The 25768-nt window shown below is 42.8% G+C and overlaps 1 protein-coding gene across 1 annotated transcript in view; it reads right to left on the reverse strand.

The window, feature by feature from the left end:
* The window catches only part of Adcy2 (adenylate cyclase 2), a 389152-nt gene that overhangs the window by 31220 nt on the left and 332164 nt on the right, over positions 1 to 25768 (reverse strand). Inside the window, exons 17-20 of the mRNA XM_021179908.2 lie at positions 22020 to 22139; positions 18053 to 18222; positions 6873 to 6957; positions 1272 to 1430 (exon numbers count right to left, since the gene is read on the reverse strand). Coding sequence (XP_021035567.1) covers positions 1272 to 1430; positions 6873 to 6957; positions 18053 to 18222; positions 22020 to 22139 — 534 coding nt within the window. The remainder of the gene's footprint in view (positions 1 to 1271; positions 1431 to 6872; positions 6958 to 18052; positions 18223 to 22019; positions 22140 to 25768) is intronic.

Here is a 25768-nt window from a genome sequence, read left to right on the forward strand (position 1 = left end):
GATGGTTGTGAGCCACCATGTGGTTGCTGGGATTTGAACTCTGGACCTTCGGAAGAGCAATCGGGTGCTCTTACCCACTGAGCCATCTCACCAGCCCTCTTTCTTTCTTTCTTTCTTTCTTTCTTTCTTTCTTTCTTTCTTTCTTTCTTTCTCTCTTTCTTTAATTGGATATTTTCTTTATTTACATTTCAAATGTTATTCCTTTTCCAGGTTACCCCACCCCCTAAAAAACTGTCTATCCCATCCCCTCTACCCCTGCTTCTATAATGGTGTTCCACATCCATCCACCCACTCCCACCTCCCAATCCTCCATTCCCCTGGGCACTGGGGCATCTATGGAGCCTTCACAAGACCAAGGGCCTCTCCTCCCATTGATGCCCAACAAAGGCTCTCTTCTGCTACATACACAGTTGGACTCATGGGTCCCTCCATGTGTACTCCTTGGTGGTTTAGTCCCTGGGAGCTCTGGGGGGTGGGTCTGGTTGGTTGATATTGTTGCTCTTCCCTTGGGTTGCAAACCCCTTCAGCTTCTTCAGTCCTTTCTCTAACTCCTCCATTGGGGACCCTGTGCTCAGTGTGTGGAAAGCTCTTAAGTTTAAAGTCTCATGAATTACCTCATTGTATTTGAAATTCCAAGCCCTTGAAAGTTTCCTAAGTCCACAGACAACATGGAAACACTGGCCTGTGGACTTCTGTGTTGGAGACCATACCATAAGAAAGTAGGCCTTTCACAGTTTCCCACCCTAACAAGCCAAATGGCCTTGCACTAAGGAGCAGGTCACCTCCTCCTCTCTATCCCTTCCTGGCACCTAAGACCCTAAAAAGCTGAATTATAGTCCCCTCTTCCTTATCTCTTCCTGACTCCCAAGACTTCCAAGGACATGAGTTATGTACTGAGCCCAACTTGACACCCTGGACTGTTAAGGAGGAATCTACATTCCTGAGATAAGACTCAAGTTGCCTCCTGCCTGCAGTCAGAATTCGGCCTCATGTCCCCAGATGCCTGCTTCTTTGTTCTTTGTTAATTCCCCTTCAACCCTTCCCTATTTCACATAGGTGCTACCTTCTGGCCAAGATAAATAGGCTGAAGTTAGTGAATGTTACATTGCTTTGCATTGATATTGTATGTAGCAGAGGATGGCCTAGGCAAGCATTCTAGCAATGAAGCTCCGTCTCTGACCGTGGACACGCTTCATGTGCAGTGTGCAGTGCCGCAGTATGGTAGCCTCCAAGCCCACGTGACCCTGCCCAGCCCCAGCCTGCCCTCTGACCTCATTTTTCAGGCTCCTGGCCAGGAAGTGTTCAGCCACGTGTGCAGGAAGCACGTTCTCCAGCAGCACTCGGTTTAGGTTCTCCATGGTTTCGATCTCCTCCCGCTCTTTTTTGAACTTGTTCTTCCACAAGAAGTCTAACCTACAGTAATATTCACTCTGTTACAAGAGGACACAGAGGTGAAGAGACAATAGGCAACTTGTCCTGCTAGAGTGGAGGTCATCAAGAGAAAACACAACAAGAGAGCAAAGCAGCACAAAGAACGAGCGGTCGCCCTCCCGGCAGAGCCCCATGTCCCGCCCAGATAATCTGTCAATCATCGTGTGATACAGAGAAGAAGCCGAGGAATGAGCAAAACCCAACAGCAGAGAACTGGGGGCATTGGTGGCTTACAAGTTATGATGATTATAAGCTGCCTCCAGATCTCCAACAGTCAGCTTACAGTCTGGTGGCTTACAAATGAAAATGGTTGTAAGCTTCCTTTCTAGATCACCACTAGTCAGCTTGAATTATTTTTTGACTTGGATTATTTCTTGAAATTTTTTGAAGTAGTATAATAGTATGAAAATGATGAACAAATAAGAAATTCAGCATGCTTCCTAGACAATGATTTGTTATCATATAAGAAATACTTTAAACTCGTGTTAGTTTGTCCTTAGAATTTGGAAAGCAGCCCCTGCTACCACAATTACATGTTTGTTCATTATAAAGTATGGATGTTTTTCATTTACCATTGCACTGTGTACTAAGAATGCCAGTACATTGTAGATAAGAGTATATGTTGACATTATTGAGTTAGGAAAGGGGCTGTTGTTAAAATATACAGTTTCATGGTTTATGGTGTATCATAATACAATATAAAATATATGAGCCAGGTATTATTAATACTGTTGAGATGGAGACATCTATTAGCTGAAAAAGGCAGTCTTCGGCCTGGCCATAATTTTGTGTCCCTACTCAAAGCTTTACATTTAAAGTCAAACTTCTCACACACTATATTAATAGAAATCATGCATTGTACTGACAGGAAAAGCCCTTTATCTGGGAAAAATGCATCATCTTTTTGGATTTGGGGGCAAAGGGGCAGTGTAGTTGGTTTAAATACTAGACTAGAAGAAGCAGACCATGGTGGGGTATCAAGAAGACACAGGTGAACACCCAAAGTCAGGCACAATTGGCAGGAACGTAAATGAGATCATGCCCTGAGAGCCAGCCCAGGCAGAAAACCTCCTGCATGAAAGTTCAAGGTTCCCATGAGCTGCTCAGTCAGCAAGAGGCTGCTTAGGTGTTCTTCGGGCATCACAGGCAAACATTTGTTAGTGTCTTATAATTTGGAAACAGCAGCATGGAAGTGATAGTTTTTGTACTGGCTGGTTTTGTGTGTCAACTTGACACAAGCTAGAGTTATTACAGAGAAAGGAGCCTCCCTTGAGGAAATGCCTCCATGAGATCCAGCTGTAAGGCATTTTCTCAATTAGTGATCAAGTGAGGGAGGGCCCATTGTAGGTGGTGCTGTCCCTGGGCTGGTAGTCCTGGGTTCTATAAGTAAGCAAGCTGAGCAAACCAGGAGAAGCAAGCCAGTAAGTAACATCCCTCTATGGCCTTTGCATCAGCTCCCACCTCCAAGTCCCTGCCCTGTGTGAGTTCTTGTCCTGACTTCCTTTGGTGATGAACAGCAATGTGGAAGTGTAAACTGAATAAACCCTTTTCTCCCCAACTTGCTTCTTGGTCATGATGTTTTGTGCAGGAATAGAAACCCTGACTAAGACAGTTTGTTTGATTATCTTTCTCTGTATCTATGGATTGTGCATCTGTCTATCATCTATTTTCTACCTTCACCTACATACCTTCCTGCTATGGTTTGGGTATGATTTACATGAATCCCTGAAAGGTTTAAGTGTTGGAAATTTGGTCTTCAGTGTGGCAATGATGACACAGAGCTTTTAAGATGTGAGGGGCAGTTTGTTGGGAGATCCTTTAGTTACTGGAGGTATCTCCTTGGAAGGGACTGTGAAACTTGGAAGACTATCAAGCTTCTTGTTTTGTGATATAATCCTTCTAACCCACAGATCTGCAGTATGATGTGATGTATCCAAGATGGCCTTCACTACAGCTGAGATGGTGGCAGGGCCTTGCTCTTGAATGTCTAAAGCTTTGAATATGTGATAAACTTCTTTTCCTTATAAATATAGCTTGTCTATCATCCATCAATCTATCACTCTATCTATCTATCTATCTATCTATCTATCTATCTATCTATCTATCATACATCATCCATTATCTATATAATCATCCATCCATCATCTATCATATCTCTAGCTCTTTTTGCATGTTAGTTATATAATCTAACCATACCATCAACTAATCATCTATATCTATTTATGTATCTACCAACTCTCTAGCATCTATATCATCCATCCATCACTCCATTGTATCACTTTTTAAAGCAATGAAGACCACTTTAGATCTCTCCTCTGTATAAGCAGTGTTCATAAGAGAAACTCATGTTGAAATGTTTAAAAGGAAAAAAAAAGGAGGTCCATCTTAAACCAGTTGTAATGAATTGAATAGTGAGTGTCCCAAAGACAGTTCCAAACCCTGGCTCCTGATATCCATGGCCATGGTCTTACTTGGACATAGAGTATATGTTGATATATTTGATGGAGATCTGGAGATGAACTCGTCTTGGAGTTAGGTTGGACTCTAAATCCAATGATTGTTATCTATGTAAGATAACATGAGGATGAAGAGGGAGATTTGATGAGGAGACATGGGGATGGCCATGTGATACATCCAGCAGAGAGTGACTATATGGCCTAGGTGACTGTAAGGATGGAAATACTGAAGAGAAGAACTAAAGCACTCTGTCAGCCTGAGGAGAACAGTGGTTGTTCTACCCAGCCTCCCAGAGCCACAGCTTTGCTCTGTAAAATTCTGTTCCTCAGACCATCATCATCTCTCAGATTGTGTCAGGTAGGATGTGTGTCAAGTGTGTCTGTGACCCTCAGTGCAGTGTCACACTCATCATTGTCTCAAGGAAGCTTTATGCTTTGCCTAGTTCCAAAATTCACTCCAAGGAACCTCAGAACTTCCTGTTGGTCTGCATAGACAAATTCAGGGGTTGCGAGGCTGCTGAGCCTGACTTGAGATGACATCTTTGGTTTCCAGATACCCCAATAGAATGACACCAATCTCACTGTGGGATTGTGGAGACAGTCCAGCTTGATGATAGGGGTGTACCTCATGTGGAACATAGACTGGACATTCAGTTTGCTGCGGTTTAAACTAGAGGCATGCAGGCTTCATCCATATTCTAAATAAGCCCTTTAGTGGGCCAAATTAGACCCATAAACAAGATTCTTAATACAGTAAGTGCTACTGTACACCTGTACAAGATTTTGGATAAGTTTTCTTTAATTTTATTAGCTGTATTTATTTTATGTGTATGTGTGTGTCTGTGCCTACATATATGTATGTGCACTGTGTGTGTGCCTAGTGTCTATGGAAGCTAGAAGAGGGAAAAGGATCTCCTGGAAGCAGAGGTGTGGATGACTGTGAACCATAATATGCACTGGAAACTGAACCAGGATCTCTTGTGAGACCAACAAATATTCTTAACTCCTGAGCACACTTTCTAGCCTGGTCTATACTTTTCTTAAGCATATACAACTAGAAGGATCTTTAGGCTGCCAATTTGCTCAGAAAGCAGGTGGTCATGGGGACAGGAGACCACACAATAATAGTAGCTTGCAATGATGCCTACCCATCTATGTAATAAACCAGCTAGAAAGTAGTCACTCCAGGGCCGTGGGTGCCACATCCCTGGGACAACTCCTATAGAGGTGGCTGTTTGTAACTTGTTTGTGATTTGGGAAAGGAGTGGAGGAATGGTCTTTCTTATCCCAGAAGAGTCTTCTGTGATGAATTAACATTCCTGTGATGATTCTGGATTGAAGATCAGCCTCCCGGCCCACCACAGTGTTTCCCATGTGCCTCATACAGATGTGTGATTCACAGCCGAAGGCTGCGTGACTACAAAGTCTCATTCTACTCCTTTGGGAAGTGACATCTTGTCCAGGTGTCTAGATGTGGAGGTTATGTATCACTAGGTTATTGAACAAAAAGGAATGACTTCCTATGAAGACTCCTTAACACAATTATGCTAGTGGTCAGTTACTTATTTGCTTTAAATCTATTATTGAGTAATGAGTCAACTGTCAGTCATTGGCCTTGACCACAATTACATAGTGGAATTGAATATTGGCCATAGCTATTACTATTAAAAATAGGGGCTGGGTGGGATCCAGTTTGACTTTAGCATCTTAAAATACTCTGTGATGGGTGTGTGTGTGATCTGAGTGGTGATTATTACAAGAAAGACTTTGGACATAGCATCAATGACATGGCACATAGAGTCAGACAACTCATGGGTGGTTGCTATTCCCTGAAGAATGACTACTGGGGGCATCACTGCACAAGGAAGCTCAGTTCTTTTCTGTGTAACTTGTTGAGTACCCTGGGAAGCATAGGGGGTATGCAAGAGAGCAGTAGCAAGCTTGCCAGTAGTGAGAAAAAAGCAACCAGTGATCAAGTCACAGGAGAAGCAGAAAGTGAATGAGACAAAAAGTGGACAGGGTGTTATGATGGCAAGCCAGAGAATATAGAATGGAGGAATACAGACACCGTGGGGCTGAGACCAGATGAGAAGCTCACACAGGATTTTGGGTGTATGTGGCTAACTTAGCCTGAGGACTGCCACACCGCTAGCTCACGGGAAGCCTGAAACTCATACTGTGTCAGTGTCATAGTAGGGGAGCAGTTTAGATGTGGCATGCTAGCCAACAAAAGACTTCCCAACTGTGCAGTTGTTAATAGCTACCTAGCAGGAAGACTGGAAGCCAGATTGAAAGTCGTAAGTCTATAGGCGTTTGCCACGAGTTCATGTGTTTATTTAATAATGTGCCCATGCTGAAACATTGGTGCCTTTTAGCCCAAATCATCCACTTAGCTTCACACTGCCAAGATCATATGCTTTAAACCTGATGCTGGGGACAGAGCTGCCTGGCTTCCGATAAGTCTTATCATCACTAATGGCTGACTTTGTGCACAGGCAGAAGCATGGTAATCCTTAAATTCCACTATTCATAGCCTCCCCTGGGAGACCAGGAGCAGGCAGAGGCCCTAAGAATGAGCAGGAGTCTCATTTGCATTACAAAATACAATTTTTAGCAGAGAACCATATTTTGAGAAATGGTTACAAATGAAGCAAAATTACCAACTTTGAGAAGAAGTGTGCCATTTACCCTGACAGTCCTGTGCCATGGTAGTTCCCCATAATTCCAGCTGTTTGCCAACTACAATATAATTGTAGTTTAAGATTTAATAGGAAGCTAATTGATTCATATCTGTATCCAAACTTTGTTCAGAAGTTGTTCTGAAGTTTGTCCCGGTGGCAAAACAACCTTTTCCTTCATGGCTGGCACTCACGCTGGCCGCCTCCTTTTCTCTTAAGTGATTAGATGATTCTGATTCGTAATTTTTATTTTTTACACAAACATGGCTACAACGCACTGCAGGAGATGAGAGAAAGAACTTCTTACCTGTCTACCCAGAACGAGCAGCGTGATGAAGAATATAGAGAGGGACACAGAGCCCATGGTCTTCAGGTCTTTCCAAATGCCTGGTCTATTGAAAACACAAACCAACAGGCATATAGACAGATGGACAAACACACCACAACAGCACACAACATGCATATAAGACTTAGAATCCCAGTAGTGACAAACTTCCGAATCCCCACTGCATTTCCAGATTTCATCCCAGCCAAGTACACATTTCAAATACATCCCAAACCCCAATTTTCATAAAACCACAAATAATTAAGTCCATATATTGAGGACACAGTAAATAAAAATATGTGCAAATTAGCACAGACTTTTACTTTGCACTGAGTTCTAACAGATATTACAGGAGAGACTTGCAGAATACTAATTTATCCTATTAAGGCTCGTGGGATCAAGATGGATAATTGGATATATGGTTTCTTTGGTGTTTTCATTATTGCTTTCAGAAAGAGACAGTAATTTTTAAGTTATTGACTATATGAAGTGTAAAACTGAAATAAGAAAGTTAGTTTCTACAAGAGTCTTCCACTTGTGGCAGGTGCAGATTCATATAACACTCTAGCTGATGCACATTCTTAATACATTATACAATCCTGTATCCCAGAGGCCGGAATCCCATTCACTGCTAATCTGCCCTCAGATTCAGGTGAACACTGTCATCCTGTTGCTGAGCTGGGCTGGACCTTCCCTTCTTACTACAGCAGGCATGGCAGCGACTCAGCACATCTGCATTAGTGCAAGAGGCCTCTACTGCCATCCTTGGCAGTGTTCTACATTTTCTGACAAGCAACCATCCCACATTAGAGCATAAAGAAGTTCTGAAAAATACTGAATAATTTCCTCAGACACTGTCACATGACCAACATGGTGGTAGGCAGTCACTTTCTTCATTGTTTATCCTGCTTTGTGAGTTTCCATTTTCCCCTCTGAAGGTTCAAGGGCAAGCAAAATACTAAGAGTTGATGTAGCTCAGTGGGCTCTGAAGTAAGGGTGCCTGGACTTGTACTGTGAGCTGAAGGAGTTGGGTGAAGTCCTTTCCAATGTCACTGCCCTCATCTGTGAAGGGGATGCACGTGTCAAACTTCTGGGCCGTTCTGGATACATCAGATTTTACACACCTGGCACATAGGCCGGCCCACAGCACTCTCATGGCAAATGGTGATTTCAGTATTAAGTGCAGGGTGATGTCAGATATTTATACACCCAGCACATACACTGACCCTCTGCACGCTCTCCCCAAATGGCCCTAGTGATTTCAGAATTAAGTGTATGGTGACAGTGGAACAAAATGGCTAGAAAATTGGAAAAAAATGGAGATCAGTAAATTTCACAGAAAGGAAAGTGTGAAAGGTAAGGAAGGGTAGATCCCAGTGGGCTCAGCTCTGGAGCCTCAGAACCCTGCAGAAGGGCAGGTGTGATTTTGTGTTCTTCCTCCTGGATCACACCTGTAGGTGTGCATTTGTGCTCTTTCCCCTGGATCACACCTGTAGGTGTGCATTTGTGCTCTTCCCTCTGGATCACACCTACTGACCCTGTTAAGAAGCTGAGCTCAGCTACCATGAGGAGGTCTCTATTTCTCCAAGAATTACTAGAAGGGTGTAAGGCTGCTTTCCTATTTCACCAGCACTGATTTTTATGACATGGAGTTCAGGCAAATGTGTCTAATGGCACAGTTTAAACGGGTGTGGAAACCTATTAACAACGGTGACATTAGAGAACTTTAAACTCATTTCCTTTCTCCATGTTAACCATAAAGACACTGTGATGGGTGATTAGAGAGAGCAGCAGAGCACAGCTACCATTCCTGGAAGGTGCAGGTTGAACTTCTGCATGCTCCTGTTACCTAGTTGTTTTTAAAGCCAGGGGACAGAGACAGAAATGGCAATCCCTCTTTGTGAGCATCAATCAAACTAAGAATAAAAAGCTAAGCATACAGATCAGAATTTTGTGTAGTTTTTCAGTGACCCAAAACAAAGTCAATCCCCTTTTGATGACTAGGTAAGAGACCAGCAGCCTCAAATACATGGAGACAAGGAGTCAGAGGCAGGGTCCTCTTATGGATTCAGAACCTGGTTGGGTTTCCATTGAACACATAGAAAGCACACTTAGTCAAGCCAGCCGGGATGCCATTCTGGGAATGCTTCCCACTAATGCTTCATGAATGAGGTCACAGAGGAAGGGGTTGGCACCGTGGTCCCACCTGACTTTCATATCTTCCAAATGACTAACAGCAGCAGTGAACTGGGAGTGGGATATCTGGAAAACAGCCAAATGAAGGCTCTCCTTGTTGATCTTTGGAGAATGACAAACTACAGACCCCAATAAACCTTACAAAAAGCAGTACCCGGAGACCCTGGAGAACACTGTCCACCAGTAAGTGGAAGCCCTTTTATGCTGTAAAATTCCCCATCTATCCAGGAATTACTGAATTTTCTCAAAATGTTCTCACCCAAACATCTTTTATTGAGTAAGCAAAAAGGACTGCCAGCAGCTACTGTTGGCTCTCCTCACGAGACTGCTGAAATCTGAAATCACATAGAGATCTATTCTTGGGTTACTCCGTTCTTCAAGAGTGTGTGGATGGGGTGGGCAGGAAGGGCGTAGAGAAAATAAAGTCCCGGATATACTCCCAACAGAACGGTCCTCTGTGTGGCTCACTCCGCTGGTTTCCTGCTACAGCTGCAGCTCGGGCGCCGTCACGGAGTGGCTCCAAACCACAGAAATGCATTCTTGCTGAGTTTCAGAGGCTTTGACCATGAAGCCAAGCTGACCGAGCTGTACTCCTCTGAAACCGAGGCTCTTCCTCGTCTCTTTCCAGCTTCCGGCAGTTTGCTGGCCACCATCCATGCTCTCTGACTTGAAGATGTATGTTGTCACTCTGGGGTCTGACTTCATCATCACTGGGTGACCTCAAGCACTTGTGTGTCTGTCTTTTCACATGTGATCTTAGAGGAGTCAGTCATCCTGGGCTAGAGGCCACCTTCCTCTTGTTTGATCTCATTTTAATTTAATTTTATCTTTGGCTGTCCTATTTTCTCATAAGCTCACATTATGAGGTCCTTGAAATTAAATTTTCAGTGTATCTTTGTGGGGGCGGTATCATAATTTGAATCATTGAATGGGTTTGAACTAATTTTATGTAAAATGATAGTTCAAACTCTTTCAACTTGTTTGTTTCTCTCTGCTCCACCTCTCTCTCTGTCTCTCTCTGTCTCTTTGTCTCTGTCTCCCTGCCTCTGTCCCCTCTCTCTCACACACACGTCATGAAGATAATGCCTTTTTGATCTCTTCTAGTTTGGTGGTAGGGTGTCAGGTAGCAACATTACTGAATTGTGAAGCCAGAAGATGCAGCCAGTGTAACTGGAAACATTTCTAACAGTGATTTCTAATAGAAATTTCTAATTTCTAATGGTGATGTGCGCTTTCTTTCTACCCATAAGTAGACTCTGGGGACTTGGGCCCACACATTCCTGAAGTCATACACTAATATGCAGCTATATAACCGTCTGCCTGAAGCTGCTAATTAGCACTCATTCTGACCCTCAGCACTCAGGAATCCAAATGAACAAAAAGCCCTGATAAGTGGGGTGAGAGGGATGGAGGAGTCCCTTAGTGAACCAGTCTCTACTTGAAGGGACATGGTTCTGATGAGGTAGACAGGACATTCTCGTTACTCTGTGGAGAAAATGTCATCTGTGTATATGGGCACACACATTATCTCACAGATGTAGGAGATGCTGCCCTTGCTGAAGACTGAAGCTGCACTTAGATGTTGTACTGAAAACAGAGGTTGGGCATACAGGGAAGATTAAGGGTTAACATGACAGAGGTTGGAAGCTGATAGGAGGGATATGGCTGTGGGTGTGTGAAAACAGCTGACTATCCACTCCCACCTGAAATCTGTGATGGCTATGTAAGACATCCCATCTTTATATTATTTCCTAGCGTCTAATGCGGCTAATTGTAACAGACTAAATTGTAAAGCTGGTTCTAGCCAGAATCTCCTGCCTATGAGCCCCCCCCCCCCCCACCCCCCTGTATAGACAAGGATCTGAGGCAACCGGGAAAGATTGTGGCTGCTATGTGTTGGTGTTACCCCTCTGACATGGTACAGCAACAAGTTAGTCATGTATGTATGAGAACAGAGGGAGCTGGGACATCTGGTAGCACTAAGTTTGGAGGGCAATGGCACTGGCCACGTGACTGGCAGATAATCAGCAGTCAAGGAATCCGTTTAGAAAGTACAAATGAGAGGTGGATAGACAAGGGTTTTAGCCACCCTTATCTGGGTGGGTATCAAATGCACAGACCAAGGAGTTCACTGGCTTTTCCTTTCTTGGAAAACTCGACACTGGGAAGTTCTTCTCACTTCTCCTTGATTCCTCAAGTCTTCCCAATTTCTCATTTTTCTGTAATTCTATTTAATAAAGGTTGCTTCCACTACAGAAGAGTCTTTGTCTTTGATTTTCTTTCATCTGAGGTGCAACTTCAGAGCCATTATCTCAGGTTGGCCTTTGTGACCTTTGAGTGTTAGGGAGATCAGGAGCCTGGCTCAGGCACAGCAGGCAGAGAAAGGTCTCATTAAGAAACTACTCAACATCATTACTTCTAAAAGCTTCATATCTGGGGGTGGGTGGGTAGAGAGATGGCTCAGCAGTCAAGAGCAGGTACTGCTCTTGCAGAGGACCTTAGGTTCAGTTCATGGCACCCACACAGTGGCTCACGTAGGTCTTTCTGACACCCTCTTCTGCTATCCACAGGTACTAGACACATATACAAAACATGCATATTTGCAAGTGAACTACGCAGAAACATAAGAATAAATAAATAACAAGTTATTTTAAAATAGTTTTCTTAGATGACATAATCTATTTAAAAAATATCTATAAGGAACCCAATTTCTGCTGTGCCATGAACTACACACAAGCTGAGATAATGTATTCTCAGGCTGCTGGTGTCTGGGATAACTCAGAGGTCTTCTCCCTAGGGTCCTCATCAGGAGCCCATGGCTCATAAAGAGGCCAGTGGACCAGGGGTGTGGTTTAGTGGTAGAGAGTTTAGCAACTGCAAGGTCCTACATTTCTGTCCAGCAACACACACACACACACAAAGCAGGAGCAGCAAAAAGATAATGCCTCTGCCCATCACCTACCCACATAGCATTCAGGGCTGCCAGCTGACTTATCAGTTGGCATCTAGTCTATTGGCTTTCTCTTTATATTCCATTGTATTAGGACATATCTATCTGGCTTTGGTAACAAAAGGCTTCTGAAGCTTTAATGCCAAATTAGGCAGAAATAAAAGCTTTTCACATTGATGTCATGAGGGTGAATCTGCTCACTGCCCTGTGCTCAGCTCAGGACATAGAACAAATGATGGGGGTCAGAAGTCAACACTGCCCAGAACCAAATGTAAAAAAGCAGCCCAGAAAACATGCTGGACTCAAATGAAAAAAGAGACAGCCCATGTCCTGTCAGAGCAGCATCAGATCATCTGGATGTGAGGGATGAGGAACTGGATGATGGACATGGTGGTCCTTCACACTGCTGGCCGGCTGTCTCAGGAAGGTGGTGTACTGGCTATGTGTGACCATGACTGCTCTCTTAGGATGCTACTCCTCATCTTGAGTCCTCAGTGACTTTAGGCAAGCCAATGGCTGGTAGGAGGCTTAGTGACAACAGTTCAGATAGGGCTGCAGCATTCCCTACAAGTGGTGCCAAGTGACAGTCCTTACGTTATCCAGGGGACAGGTGGCTCTCAAGACTTGATAACTTTTCAGAGTGACAAAATATCATACCACTGATAACTGGACCAAGGTAATAATACATGTTTGGAGAGTGCCATGAAGGTGGATACAGGTCAGAAAAGAAAAAAAACTTGGCTGGAGAGGCACCGGCAGTGCACAGTTCTGGAGATAATGATGCACTCCGATTAGTGCAGTTCTGGGTTCTCTGTGTAGAGACTGGATGCTGAATGGAATGCAGAAGCATGCAGTAGGAACTGATGCCAGGGGCTCTGCACAGACTCGGCATCCAATCTGAAGAGTAGACCCTCAAAATTCTATTCTGTAGAATCTGTCGGAACAGGCCTGGTTCCCTCTCCTTCACGCAAACAAAACAAGCTTAAAAAAATAGAATGTTTTCCCAGGTCAGTCCAAACCAAGATGTGGTCTGCTTCAGGTATAAGAAGATGGCTTCATCCTACAGAAGGAAGGTGTAGGACAGCTAGGCTTTCCTCACTACACTGCTGATGGAGGGCATGAGACAGCGCAGTGTATATGCTCCTTACCTTTGGAAGAAGACAGAGAAATAGGCAAGACTGGGGAGGTTGAGATACCAAATCCCAAAGTAATGTAAAACAATTGCAAAATTTACTTGGACATATTATGAGAGAATGGATAATTAGAATATATTCTAATGAAAAGAAAGACGACCTTTAATAGATTGTAGGTGTTTTGAACACCCATCACGATCTACAGAGGGGGCAGATGTGTGGATCTCCTTGCTCTTCTGAACTGAAGTCTTCAATTTTTTCTCTCAATGGCCAACTAGTTTAGCATTCCCTGATCACAAGGTGAACAAAACACATCACAGTTTGACAACTTGTAGACACTGAGGTTCTCAAGAGATGTGGAGAAGATGAGGGAAACAGAGACATTCCACCTGGTGGGTCTGGACTCTTGCCTCTTAGTGATGCTTGCTGCTTTGAGCCCCTACACCAGTATCTAGGAGAAGGAGCTGATGCTGAAATTGGGAAAGTGAACTTACTAGAGATCACAGTTCAAACTTGTGGAAGATGCTAAGCTCTGGATGTGTCTGCTAATTATGCATTCATGTGCTGTGCCACCCGCAATGCGTTTATTTTACTTCACTCTGTTCGCTACAGTGCCCAAGTCTACAGAACTCCCTCATGGCTCCTCTCTTGGAACTCCTCATCCTTCATGCCACTTCAAAAATAAAGAGACACATCTGGTCTTCCAGAGGGGTTACCTAATGCCTGGCGCACATCACATGAAACGATAACTCTTGCATCTTGAGGCTTCTCGATCTTCAAGAGAAGATGCTCATAAAAAACCTGATGGTACTGTGTAGATTCTGCAGTCAGCCTGCAGCATGGGAAGTAGAGAGCCAAAAAAGCACTTCCCTCAGCTGCCACTTCCCTTAACATCATCTTGAAGAATGAACACTTAGTGGCACAGCAGCATTGGCTAAGAACGGGAGGAGAAAGTTTCCAGGTTCCTGTTTAGGAACTGGTATGGCCACATCCTCACAGACAGCATGTAGGGCTGTTGAATAAACTCAGAGATATGGGAACAACTCCTCCTGCACCTTCCAGACACATCCTTCGCTGTGAGGTGATACAGAAGAAGCACGTGTTGCCAGTGCCCTGATGACAGTGATCCACCACAGTGGATTGTTAACAGCGCTCTCACCCCATGCAGTCTGACTTTCCTTCTGAAAGATCTTGCCACATTCATGAATTGGTAATGACACCTTTGATGTCCTTTTATGAATTATTCAATGATCTGAATCTTCTCTCCTGCAGACTTCTGCTTTCTTTGGGAGCTTCCTTGGAAAAAGAGAACTCAGAAGAAGAGGGGAAAGACTCCATCGATTTGGGCTGTCTTGTACAGACCTTGGCTTTGTATTGTACTTATCATGACCTATGTCAAATTTGGCTTAGACAAGGCTACTCATCAAGCCAAGATGAGCCATGCTGGTTAGCCACACACCATGCAAACTGCATTTATTTGTTGGCATTGTCTTTAAATAGAGATGACCTTTCTCCATACTCTCTTTTGAGTGACCTGACCTTGAGGAGCTGCAGAGGCAGGAGGTAGCTGAGGGGGAGTCTTCATTATTACCAGTGTTTGCAGGCTTCATATTGTTTGAAACACATCCTGATTGTATTCCATTTATTCAGTATGAAGAACATGCCAGGCACTGTGGTAGGTACAGCAGGGCTCCTGGGTCTGTTTTGCTTGATTGAGAGACTTTAAGCCCACCAGATTTCCCTCCCTCTCTCCCTCCCCCTTCTGTGTGTGTGTGTGTGAAAGAGAGAGAGAGAGAGACAGAGACAGAGACAGAGAGAGATAGAGAGAGATAGAAAGAGAGAAAACAATAAGTCAAAGTCTATACCCAATTTATTAAGAATGGAAATATCAGCCTTTATTTCCAGGATGGAAACACGTCAGGAGTTACTGTGTATTTTGGCATACCTTCAGAGTGAAGGCTGAAACGGGAGTGAGGCCCATGAAAACACTCAAGAACAGTGAAGAGCAAGCTCAGAAGCCTTGCTGGAGGGGAAGGATGCTGGAACCTCATAGTCAAGCTGTGGTATCAAGCAAGTGTGTGCAAGCAAATCTGGACGGAGGATGGGATGAGTATACAATGCCTAAGACAGGATTAGAAAGGGATACAGACAGGTGGACTGCAGCAGCACACTGGCTCCAGGGGAAGGCCTGCCTCGGCTGCTCATTTCTGAGCCAGTTCCCTCCTGGAAGGGCATTCGTGTGCTGGGATGTGAAGATGCTCGCTCTCCAGACAGCAGGACTGGTCAACATACTTGCAAACATGTCCCCCTCTCACATCAGCACCAATAACTATCCTGTCATATCCTATCCTATCCTATCCTATCCTATCCTATCCTATCCTATCCTATCCTATCCTACCAGTGTCTATAAACTAGGCAAAGTGTAGGGAGGTCTTTACCATCCAGACAAAGCTTTGGATGCTCAGGATACTGAGAAGCATGAATGTTAGGGTGAGTTAGAGGTGTTGGGATGACACTGGGCCACTTTTAGGGCTTTTCATTTGGGGTTCCCTCAGGCTGGTGTTAGAGGACATTTTAAAGCTGGTGGCAGTTTGATCTTCTGTTCTATGTTTCTAACACTTCTCCTTCAGCAGAGCAATGTATCTGGGGGGGTGAAGTAGGTACCCCCTATCCTACAGGTATCTGCCAAAGAAGAAGAAGGGCCAGCTCCTTCTGAGGGAGGTTCCGAGCTGGGCAGTGGACAAAGCCCCTGAAGAGGATGCTGGCATCCCCCAGTCATCCCTGTAGGGGTGAAATTCCTAGGAAGAGAGTATTTTAATGATCATATCCATTTCACATTTCAATAGCAAGTTGTTCCCATCAAGCACTGGCTTGTATACATACCAGGGATTATCGATGAATTCTTTGCCTTTTTCTCAATATCATTTCCCTATTTTTTCAGGAATTTTTTGGAATTCACCTAAGGGTGAATTCCAAAGGAAGTCTTGAACAGATCAAAGACTTAGCACAAGTACCTAGCAACCACTGTGTCACTGCTGGGGCCTCTTGGAGATTGTGCCTCTTCACTGGCTTATTTCCATCCCTCGGAACAATAATGTCCCCATCAAAAGCTTTATAATCTGATTTCCCCCTTTGCTTCAAATGTATAATGTATCTCAGCACTTTAAATTTAATCGAGGAAAATTTAATAATTTTCAGCTGTATGCAAAAATCAGCAATGCTGCATTTATTTAGGAAAGTGATGCAGGCTCACTGGATATGGTAGAGATATAATAAAGCATGATTTGCTAGGGATTTTAAGAATTTATAGGAAAATTAACTTCTGGTTTCATTCTCATCTTGGCTAAGGAATAATAACATTCTGTTAATACAGTTATGCATTTCTGCAGCTTTATGCCCTCAGCTTGATTACAGATTATCAGGTTTCACAGCATGGAGAAGGGTAGGAATTAAATTAGGTGATGAGGATGGCTGTCGTCACACTTCTGAAAGCATTTGTATTGATATGAAATGTCTGGTGAGGTGGTCACATTGTTCACGTGAAGAAGTGGCTGCACATTATCAACAGAACCATCTTTCTGGGCCAACATTTCTATGCATGTATTTGAGGACTCTCAATATTAAAAAATGGACAGGATAGAAAGAAAGAAAATATAGCTCAGTGGTAGAGAACTTGCAGGGAACAGTCAAGACATGGTTTAGACCTTCCAGTCCTGAAAAAATAGGGAAATGATATTGAGAAAAAGGCAAAGGATTCATCGATAATCCCTGGTATGTATACAAGCTAGTGCTTGATGGAAATGACTTGCTATTGAAATGTGAAATGGATATGATCATTAAAATACTCTCTTTCAAGTTTCGAAGGTTCTGGAAGCAATTTGATAACAGAAGAATTTCCCCAAACATGACTTCATCAACCAGTAGATGCTTGTGTGTGATAACAGTGATAAGACCCTTCTGATAGGATATTTTTCTGCATTTGGTCCTGAGGCTGGGAAAGTCAACAGGATTGTGTTTGTCTTGGGAGTCAGATTTTTTCACAGATCTAAAAACATTTCTAGGTTTGACTTTTCCCCCCATACACGGTGGTATTTAGGGGAATTCTACAAAGAATCTTTACACCACATCTTGTGAAAATAACTACTTTTTTTTTTTTTGGTACTTTTTCTTCTGAGCCGGATGGCATTTTGCCTTCAGATCTCTCTCTCTCTTTGGGAGATCTGGTGATTTATGGGTACATGATTGGTTACTGTGAGCTGCTATGGAATGACTGTGACTGGTGTGCAGAGATATGGAGACACTAAATGTCTCTAGACACCCCACCATATCTCTATCTTTATCTCTATACCTATACCCATCCATCCATCCATCCATCCATCCATCCATCCATCCATCCATCCATCCATCTATATTACAACCCCTGCAGCGGAGAATGGCTCAGGGCACAATGTTAATAGGGCCAAGGCAGGGCCCTCCAGAGTGCTGCTCAGCTGGGCATGATGCTACCCATCAGTTCTGCTGTGCTAGCCACTGGAATGTCTAAAGTGTGAGCATCATTTTAGCTCAGGAGCTCAAGTCCAGCCTAGACAGAGAGAGAGAATAGAGAGGGAGGAAGGGGGACAGGATGGGCAGACAAGGAAGGAAGTTTCATATTACACAAATCTTCCCCCTAAAGTATGCCATACTCTCTACATACATTTCTCAAGATATAGTCTATGTCAACAATGAAAACTCATCTCACCTTCTTGAGCCATTGTTTCAAAGAGACTCTCACCTCGATTACCAACAGCAGAGACTTTGATGATTTTCACTGACCATAGGTTCAAAACTGCCATAAAAGAGGTAATGATATCCAGACACAGTGTGTGTGGGGGTCCACTCACCTCTGAAACAGGACCTGGCTGTATGCATCCAGGACATGGGCATGGGTGTGGAGCAGAATGATGTTGTAGCCCACGAGTGCCACCATCATGATTAACATTTTCAACTCGTAGTTCACCCTCAGGAAAACGGAGCAGGAGATCAATCCCAGAATGCAGCTGTATATGAAGTACTAGGACAGGAAAATAGGATGGTAAGACAAGCCTTAGGATTGCTAGGAAACCCTAACCAGTTACATCTGGAGAAACCATCCAACAAATATGGTCAACATGAAAGCTGGCTGAGGAGGCAGGTGCACATCTCCACCCTCTGATCTGAAACTTTGTACCTGAGTGTGTTTGCTTCATGAGAAATGTGGAGTTCAGGACACTGGCATACTGCATCTCAGTCCACTGGAAACGGTAGGTCTGCCCACTTGCCTGACCATCTTCTGTCTGTCTATCATATGTAGCAGGCACTGGAGAGCCCTGGATTCAGCCATACCTTCATCAATCACTATCAATGCATTGACTTTTGGCTAGTGCTGTCAGCATCTTCACTGTACAGTAAGGGTCATGATACTAGTCTTACAAATGTCTACAAAGAACAGATGCGGAGAGCCCAGAATCCAAACCCTACAGCCAAGACAGACTTGCCAAAGGGAGAAGTCAACTTTTCTGTGTGTTTTCTGTTGCTGCATCATGGAGATTCTAAGAACCTGGAGCTAGGTTTCTAATCCAGCATTCCCATGGTGGAAAGAGTATGGCAGAAAGAGCGAGCATCTCAGCTCAGTGAACTGGACTGGTTCCTAAGGCATCCGGTTGTGATTTCATCGCAGTGATGCACCACTTGTGAACTCCTACCACAGCCAGACCATCACCATGAGGCTACATGGAAGGTTACTGATATTAACTCATGAGTCCTGTTCTCACACAAGGAAAAAAGTCATAGTGGCCACAGAACAAGGTTCTGCTTTGTAACGGGGGTGCTCAATTGTGTGGAGGCATTGTGTAGGCACAGGGCAAATGTTTTGCTGCAGAGAACTTGAACCTCACATTCCTGTTTTCAAAGGAGACATAAATTCCAACCCAATGATACAACTGGGTGGCTCTAGCAGAAGTGACAGTTTCCTTGCATGGGTGCCAGGCAGTCACTCTTCACCTATGATGGCAGCACCTTGTGAGACCAGGGGTGTTGTAAGTATTCATCAGTGATTACTCACTGTTGGTTCTCCATTGCTCTGACCACCACAGAAAACAGAAAGGGACAGAGGGCCATGATGGGCTTATTTAGGCCAATGTGGAGAAAAGACATAAGAGAATCGTGAACATTTAAGTAGCAAAGCCATCCTCTCCTTACAGGGCGTTTCTTGAAATCAGCCCTGATTGCATCTTAGGTAGGTGGTCAAGTAAGCCTTAGGGACCATCTGAGGACTTATGGATACAATACACTTTGGCACTTCCTTGCCTAGGCTAGCCCCTTGGTGGGCTAACAATTCAGTTGTGAGTCCCAGGAGACCCGAACAGAATGGTGATAGCAATCCGATAGAACTAATTTGTCTCATTTTAAACTAACAGAATACAGGCTTGCAAGCATGCTTGTTTTTAATTGATTCTTTTTAGTTTTGGTAATCCACCTTTGTATTTTTTTCACCAAAGTATGAAAGCACACTAGATTAGAAATCAAATGAACAAAGCAAAATGAGAATCAGGTCTTTACAGCAAGAGTCCATGAGGTGGTGACTGCAGCCTGGTGGTTCCTTGCTCAGGTAACACAGCAGCTCCCCCCACCCCAGGCTGCTCTTCAGAGCTGGGGGGCTGCACTAAGAGCTGAATATAGTGGGCTGCATACCTGGGGTTTCTGGCCTATCTAACTCTTACAGCAGCTCATTTCAACAAGGAAGGAAGTCCTACATCTTCTGTCATCAAAGGATATAATGCCAACCACCTCAGAGAACTCACAGGGAGACTAACTATAACAACGCAGGAAACTCATGTGGAGGTTATATGTAACAGCACAGAAAACTCTCAGGGAGATTATAAACAACACACAGAGAATCTCTGTGGAGATTATATACTGCACATAGAGAATTTCCATGGAGACTATATACGACAACACAGACAGTTCAAAGCAGTGCCTGGCCCAAAGCTACATAAAATTTATGTTTTTGTTATAGGGGTATTAAATTTTTATCATTATTTGTAAAGACTGGCAGCCTTCATAAGTGGTAATTTTTAAAAGGGTTTTATTGTTGTTTTATGAACGTTCAGAAGCATGTGATATTAAAATTAGAAGTACAAAGTTTGGAGCTGAGACAAAAGGACGGACCATCTAGAGAGTGTCATATCCGGGGATCCATCCCATAATCAGCCTCCAAACGCTGACACCATTGCATACACTAGCAAGATTTTGCTGAAAGGACCCAGATATAGCTGTCTCTTGTGAGGCTATGCCGGAGCCTAGCAAACACAGAAGTGGATGTTCACAGTCAGCTATTGGATGGATCACAGGGCCCCCAATGGAGAAGCTAGAGAAAGTACCCAAGGAGCTAAAGGGATCTGCAACCCTATAGGTGGAACAACAATATGAACTAACCAGTACCCCCTGGAGCTTGTGTCTCTAGCTGCATATGTATCAGAAGATGGCCTAGTTGACCATCAGTGGAAAGAGAGGCCCATTGGTCGTGCAAACTTTATATGCCTTAGAAGTGGGAGTGGGTGGGTAGGGGAGTGGGGTGGGAGGGTATGGAGGACTTTTGGGATAGCACTGGAAATGTAAATGAAGAAAATACCTAATAAAAAAATCTGAAGAAAAATAAATTAGAAGTATACAAAACAACACACATAAAAATGAGAGTGTGTAATAGTTCCCAGTACCCAGAGTCATCTAATACTAATAATTAGCTATGTGTCTTTCCATGCTTCCTACATAGTTTATTAAAGGTATTATTTTAAGAAGTTGTATTTATATTTCTTGAGATAGCCTTAAATAATTCTTTTTAGTAATTTACTATGAATGTATGTTACTGAATGTTTTATAAACTAGATTATTTTTAAAGATTTATTTATTTATTTTATGTATATGAGTACACTGTTGCTCTCTTCCAACACAGCAGAAGAGGGCATTGGATCCCATTACAGATGGTTTTGAGCCACCATGTGGTTGCTGGGAATTGAACTCAGGATCTCTGAAAAAGCAGTCAGTGCTCTTAACCACTGAGCCATCTCGCCAACCTCACTGAATTTTTGTTTTTTAATATCTCATTTAAAGGCTGAGTTTAATTCTATTGTGTGGTTATAATGAAATGAATTACAATTTTTCCCACTTTTAGATTTTTCTCTTATTATGTAAATACTTTGTGGGTAAACTGTTCACTCTTTAAAATTAACTCACAAATTTAATCTTTCAGTGTTAGGAATTCATGTGGTTTTGCATTTAAAATACTAAATATTTTGACAAACTATTTTGTTATTACTGCAACTTTTATAATTATTAAAGTTTCTATTAGAAGAGTTATGTCCTGGTCAGTAGCAACTGGGACCTTCTTTCTCAGACCTTCCCCATTTTCTTCATTCTTAGACTTCCTATAATATGGGTTTAGAGATATGGTCTTGCAAACACACACAAGTAGTTCCCCTGATTCTCCTATGGGTGAATCTGCTAAGGCAGAAACCGTGATACTTTCCAGATCTTCTGGCCTTTTGACCTCCAGAGTTCCTCATGTGGTTTGTGTATAGGTAGGACATGCCAATGTGGTTTATATATAGGTGGGACATGACAATGTGGTTTATATATAGGTGGGACATGCGAATGTGGTTTATATATAGATGGGGCATGCTAGTGTAGGGCTCCTTGACAGAACCTGCTTTCCAAGGACTCACAATTGGGTTGAGAGAGTAAATGAGGTGTTGGCTGAGATCAATGACTTTGCACGGCTTAGGCTGATGTCACAGACAAACAACAAAGCATCATTGGGTGCAACTTTCTTACCGGGAGGAAAAACAAGTTTCGTGCATGAAGAATCGCTGTCTGGTTATCTGGGACAGAAACGTTTGCATTAGATGCATTCGCAGTTGGAAGGGTTGTCTCCTCAGAGTTGCTCAGGAAAAACTGAAAGAGAAATGTGTTTTTTTCAGTGAATTATTAGAGATTGGATGAAATACGTATCAGGAGAGAGCAGCACTTATTAATGACTGTTCTTCTTGTGTGCAGTCAGTGAACAGCCCTGGTCTCTACACTGCCAGTGTGACAGCTTCAGCTTCTTCTTGACACTGTGGGATGTTCTTGTCCATGAGTATGTAACCATTACAGTACTACTCCTTCAGTATAGAAACTCTAGGGCTTCAAGAGTGCTGTTGATGAAAACAGAAGCAACTGGATCAAATGTTAAGGTGCACACAGCACAGGAAGGCCTGCTAAGCCAACATCATCACATACACAGATATTCAACTCTCCCTCACAGAATCAGAGATGCCAGAACTGACTTCAGTCTGCTATCTTGGTTCAAACATTCAATGAATCAATAGACTAAAAAGGACAGTTGTCTGGAGCCACATTTGCCTACATCCATATTTACCTATAGCCACATTTGCCTACAGCTATATTTGCATACAGCCACTTTATTTGCATACAGCAATTTGCATTAGTCGCGTTATTTGCATATAGCCACATTTACATACATTATTTGTAAGCATTTGGCTTCTCAGATGATAGGTAAGAGGCCACAAACGTGAGCTTTTCCAAAGGTGGGTAGGATTAACAATAAGGTATCCAGATCAGCATCCAGAAGCAAAGGGTCAACCTGTTTGAAAGGCAGGACAAGAACCAACCCCTCTTTCTTCTAGATAAGCTATAACACAGACTGCCTCAGTAACTACTGATCAGTTTTCTGCCATGTGACTGGGAACACTAGATATATCCTGAAAAGATAAACTAGAAAATCATGACTCTTGAAAACTTCTCTTTATAGGAAGAAATTAACCTGTAAATCTAGGCTGTGCGTTCAGTATAGCGCTAAGCATTCACATCCAAGGTTGAAATGTAAGCCTTTCCTATATTTTTCCATGGTTGCTTCTGTTTACCACTTTACATTCTTTGATGGTACAGTTGTCAGCAATCTAGATTAGTTCACTCAAGTAAATAGGAAAAATGTTTATTTATGACAGTTTGGGTGGCATGTCTTTTTTCCCCCAACAATGATGCTTGATATAATGTTTTTATCTATTATAAATAAAACATACTTAAAAGTTAATGAAACATAGATATCTTTAATTTCTGCTAAATAACTTGTGTCAAAATCCATGATCTCTAGTTGACCTATAATTCTGTTATCATTTCTGGAAAAATTGTATCAGGAAGAAAACTGAATAAAAAAATTACCTGACATACACTATGCTGTAAAACACTGTAGATTTATATTTGACCAATCCTAAATGCGATTAATTTAAACATGTAAGGGCACAGAAAGGAAAAACGGAACCTTTTTAGTTTGGAGAGATACCACCCAGTCTAGTTGTAGGAACCCAGGAATTTTTAAATAATAAAATATCTTGATCATATCATCAGGGAGACCAAGAATAGGAAAGATGATGTGCTGTGTTCATGCTACGTGTAGGTACCAACTGCCTCTAGGAAGACCATGTCTTTGCCAGGATGCTATACATAAATACAATGCTATGAATCTGAAAATCAGTAGAAAACATGGGAGCTCTGGAGCTAGCTCAGCAGTTAAGAGCACTTGCTGCTCTTGCAGAAGACCTAGGTTTTGTTATCAGCAAGTCTGGGGACATGCAACTCCAGTTCCGGGAGTACTGATACCCTTTTCTGGTCTCGGTGGGCATGTGATACACATAGGCAATGTGGACACTCATACACATAAAATAAAATAAATCTTTTAAAAAACCAGTAGAAGATGCTAATCATTGTGTGCAAGAATACTTCCTGAACACAGTGTCCTCAGAGCAAGATGTTATCCCAATTCCTCTTTCCCATTCTTCCATGTTAATCCATCTCACTTCTCATAGAATGAACGTTCACATCATGATTATCTAGGGGACTCTTACTGAGCACTCTAATTGCTAAAGCCTTGGCAATAACTGTAAATTTTAAATTGTCTAGAACAAGATAGTCTCACTAGATGCTAAGAATGCCGTGAATATGGGGCTTTTCTTTCAAATTTTACACTTCCCAGCAATTTAATCTCAATCAAAAGCATCTTTCCCAAGAACTGTTAACTGTGACAACAGGATTTGACATGGAGATCTGTGCTTGGTGATGCCATTCTTTGTCATTTGTTAGGAGTTAGAAGTCCAAGTTGTTTACTGGTTGATTTCAGTTAATTCTTACCTGCATGAATCACAAGTTTATGTTTGAATTACTTGTAACAGATCTCTTGGCAGTTTCTCATTTCATGACGTGGGCTGGCACGTAATGACATCACCAGTGTTGGCACCAACAATGGAAGTCTATTCAGTTTTCTTTATCTCTTTCATTTTTTGAGATTATAATATAATCACACCTTCCTCCCTCCTCCTTTCTCCCCACGGATGCCTACGTACTTCTCCTTTCTCTCTTTCAAATTCATGGCCTCTTTTATTTTATTTTATTTTTATAAATTATTCATCTGTTCTACATGTGACTCTACGCAGCCTGCTGGATACTTGTGGGAAGCAAAACAAGGTCATTTGTAATTTGACTTAGGTTTGAAAAACAACATGGAATTTGGATAATTGTTGAGATATTTAGTATCATGTGGATGAATATGGAATGCTTAGGGCATCCTGGTAAAATATCTGAGGTCATTTCATATACATTGAACATTCTCAGAACTGTTAAAATGCAGGGTTGGAAAAACCCCCACAAGTGAGTGAGATCTGCACACAGCCTCCTGCACTGTGGCCCATTTCCATAGTCATCAGCACAGGGAGGCTACCCACAGCCACCAGCCCTCTCAGATTGTCCTGAGACATCTGTCCCATCTTAGGTAAGTAGAACAATGGGAGTTGAGCCTAGAGAAGCCACTGAAAGGGGCTGCCTGCTGCTCGCTGGGGAGACAAAGCAAGTGGAAGCTCACTTGTTCCAGAAGGGCCATGACAGCAATAAGAAAACAAGAATTGTGAACACAGAATGCTCTGTAAGATAAGCTGGGTACAAAAGAACATCAGTGTGTGGTTTCACTCTTGGGAGCATTCACAACAGGTAAATCCATAGGGACAGGAAGGCAGATGTACACAAGGGAAGGGAGGACCAGAGAGTGGAGACGACTGCTGCATTGTTTTTCAAGTGTAATTAATGCCATGGAATTGCACATGACAAAGTGATTAAATCAAGTGTTTTAGGTAACATTTTATTCAATGACAAATACATTTAAGATAGGCTTATTGAATTTAACTTCATGTGTGTTGAGTAGTTCACCTGGGTGTGTGTACATGTATCACGTGGGTGTCTGGTGCATGCGGGAGACAGAAGAGGGTGTCAGATGTTCAGGAAATGGAGTTATGGATGATTGTGAGTTACCATGTGTGTTGGAGAAGTTAAAAGTGGGTCTTCTGCAAGAACAGTGAGTACTCTTAGTAATGAGCCATCGCTCCATCTCTGACAATAAACAGTTTTAAAAGGAAATAGAAAAAAATTCTTCCAGTCGGAGGACAGTGACCTGCCCTGCAGGGAGCGCCATCTTGGCTCCGGGACTCCGCCGAGCTTAGTCTCTACAGGTCAGAGTGGGGACCACGGGGGCAGAC

This window comes from Mus caroli, chromosome 13 (assembly GCF_900094665.2).
Source record: "Mus caroli chromosome 13, CAROLI_EIJ_v1.1, whole genome shotgun sequence".
NCBI lineage: Eukaryota > Metazoa > Chordata > Mammalia > Rodentia > Muridae > Mus > Mus caroli.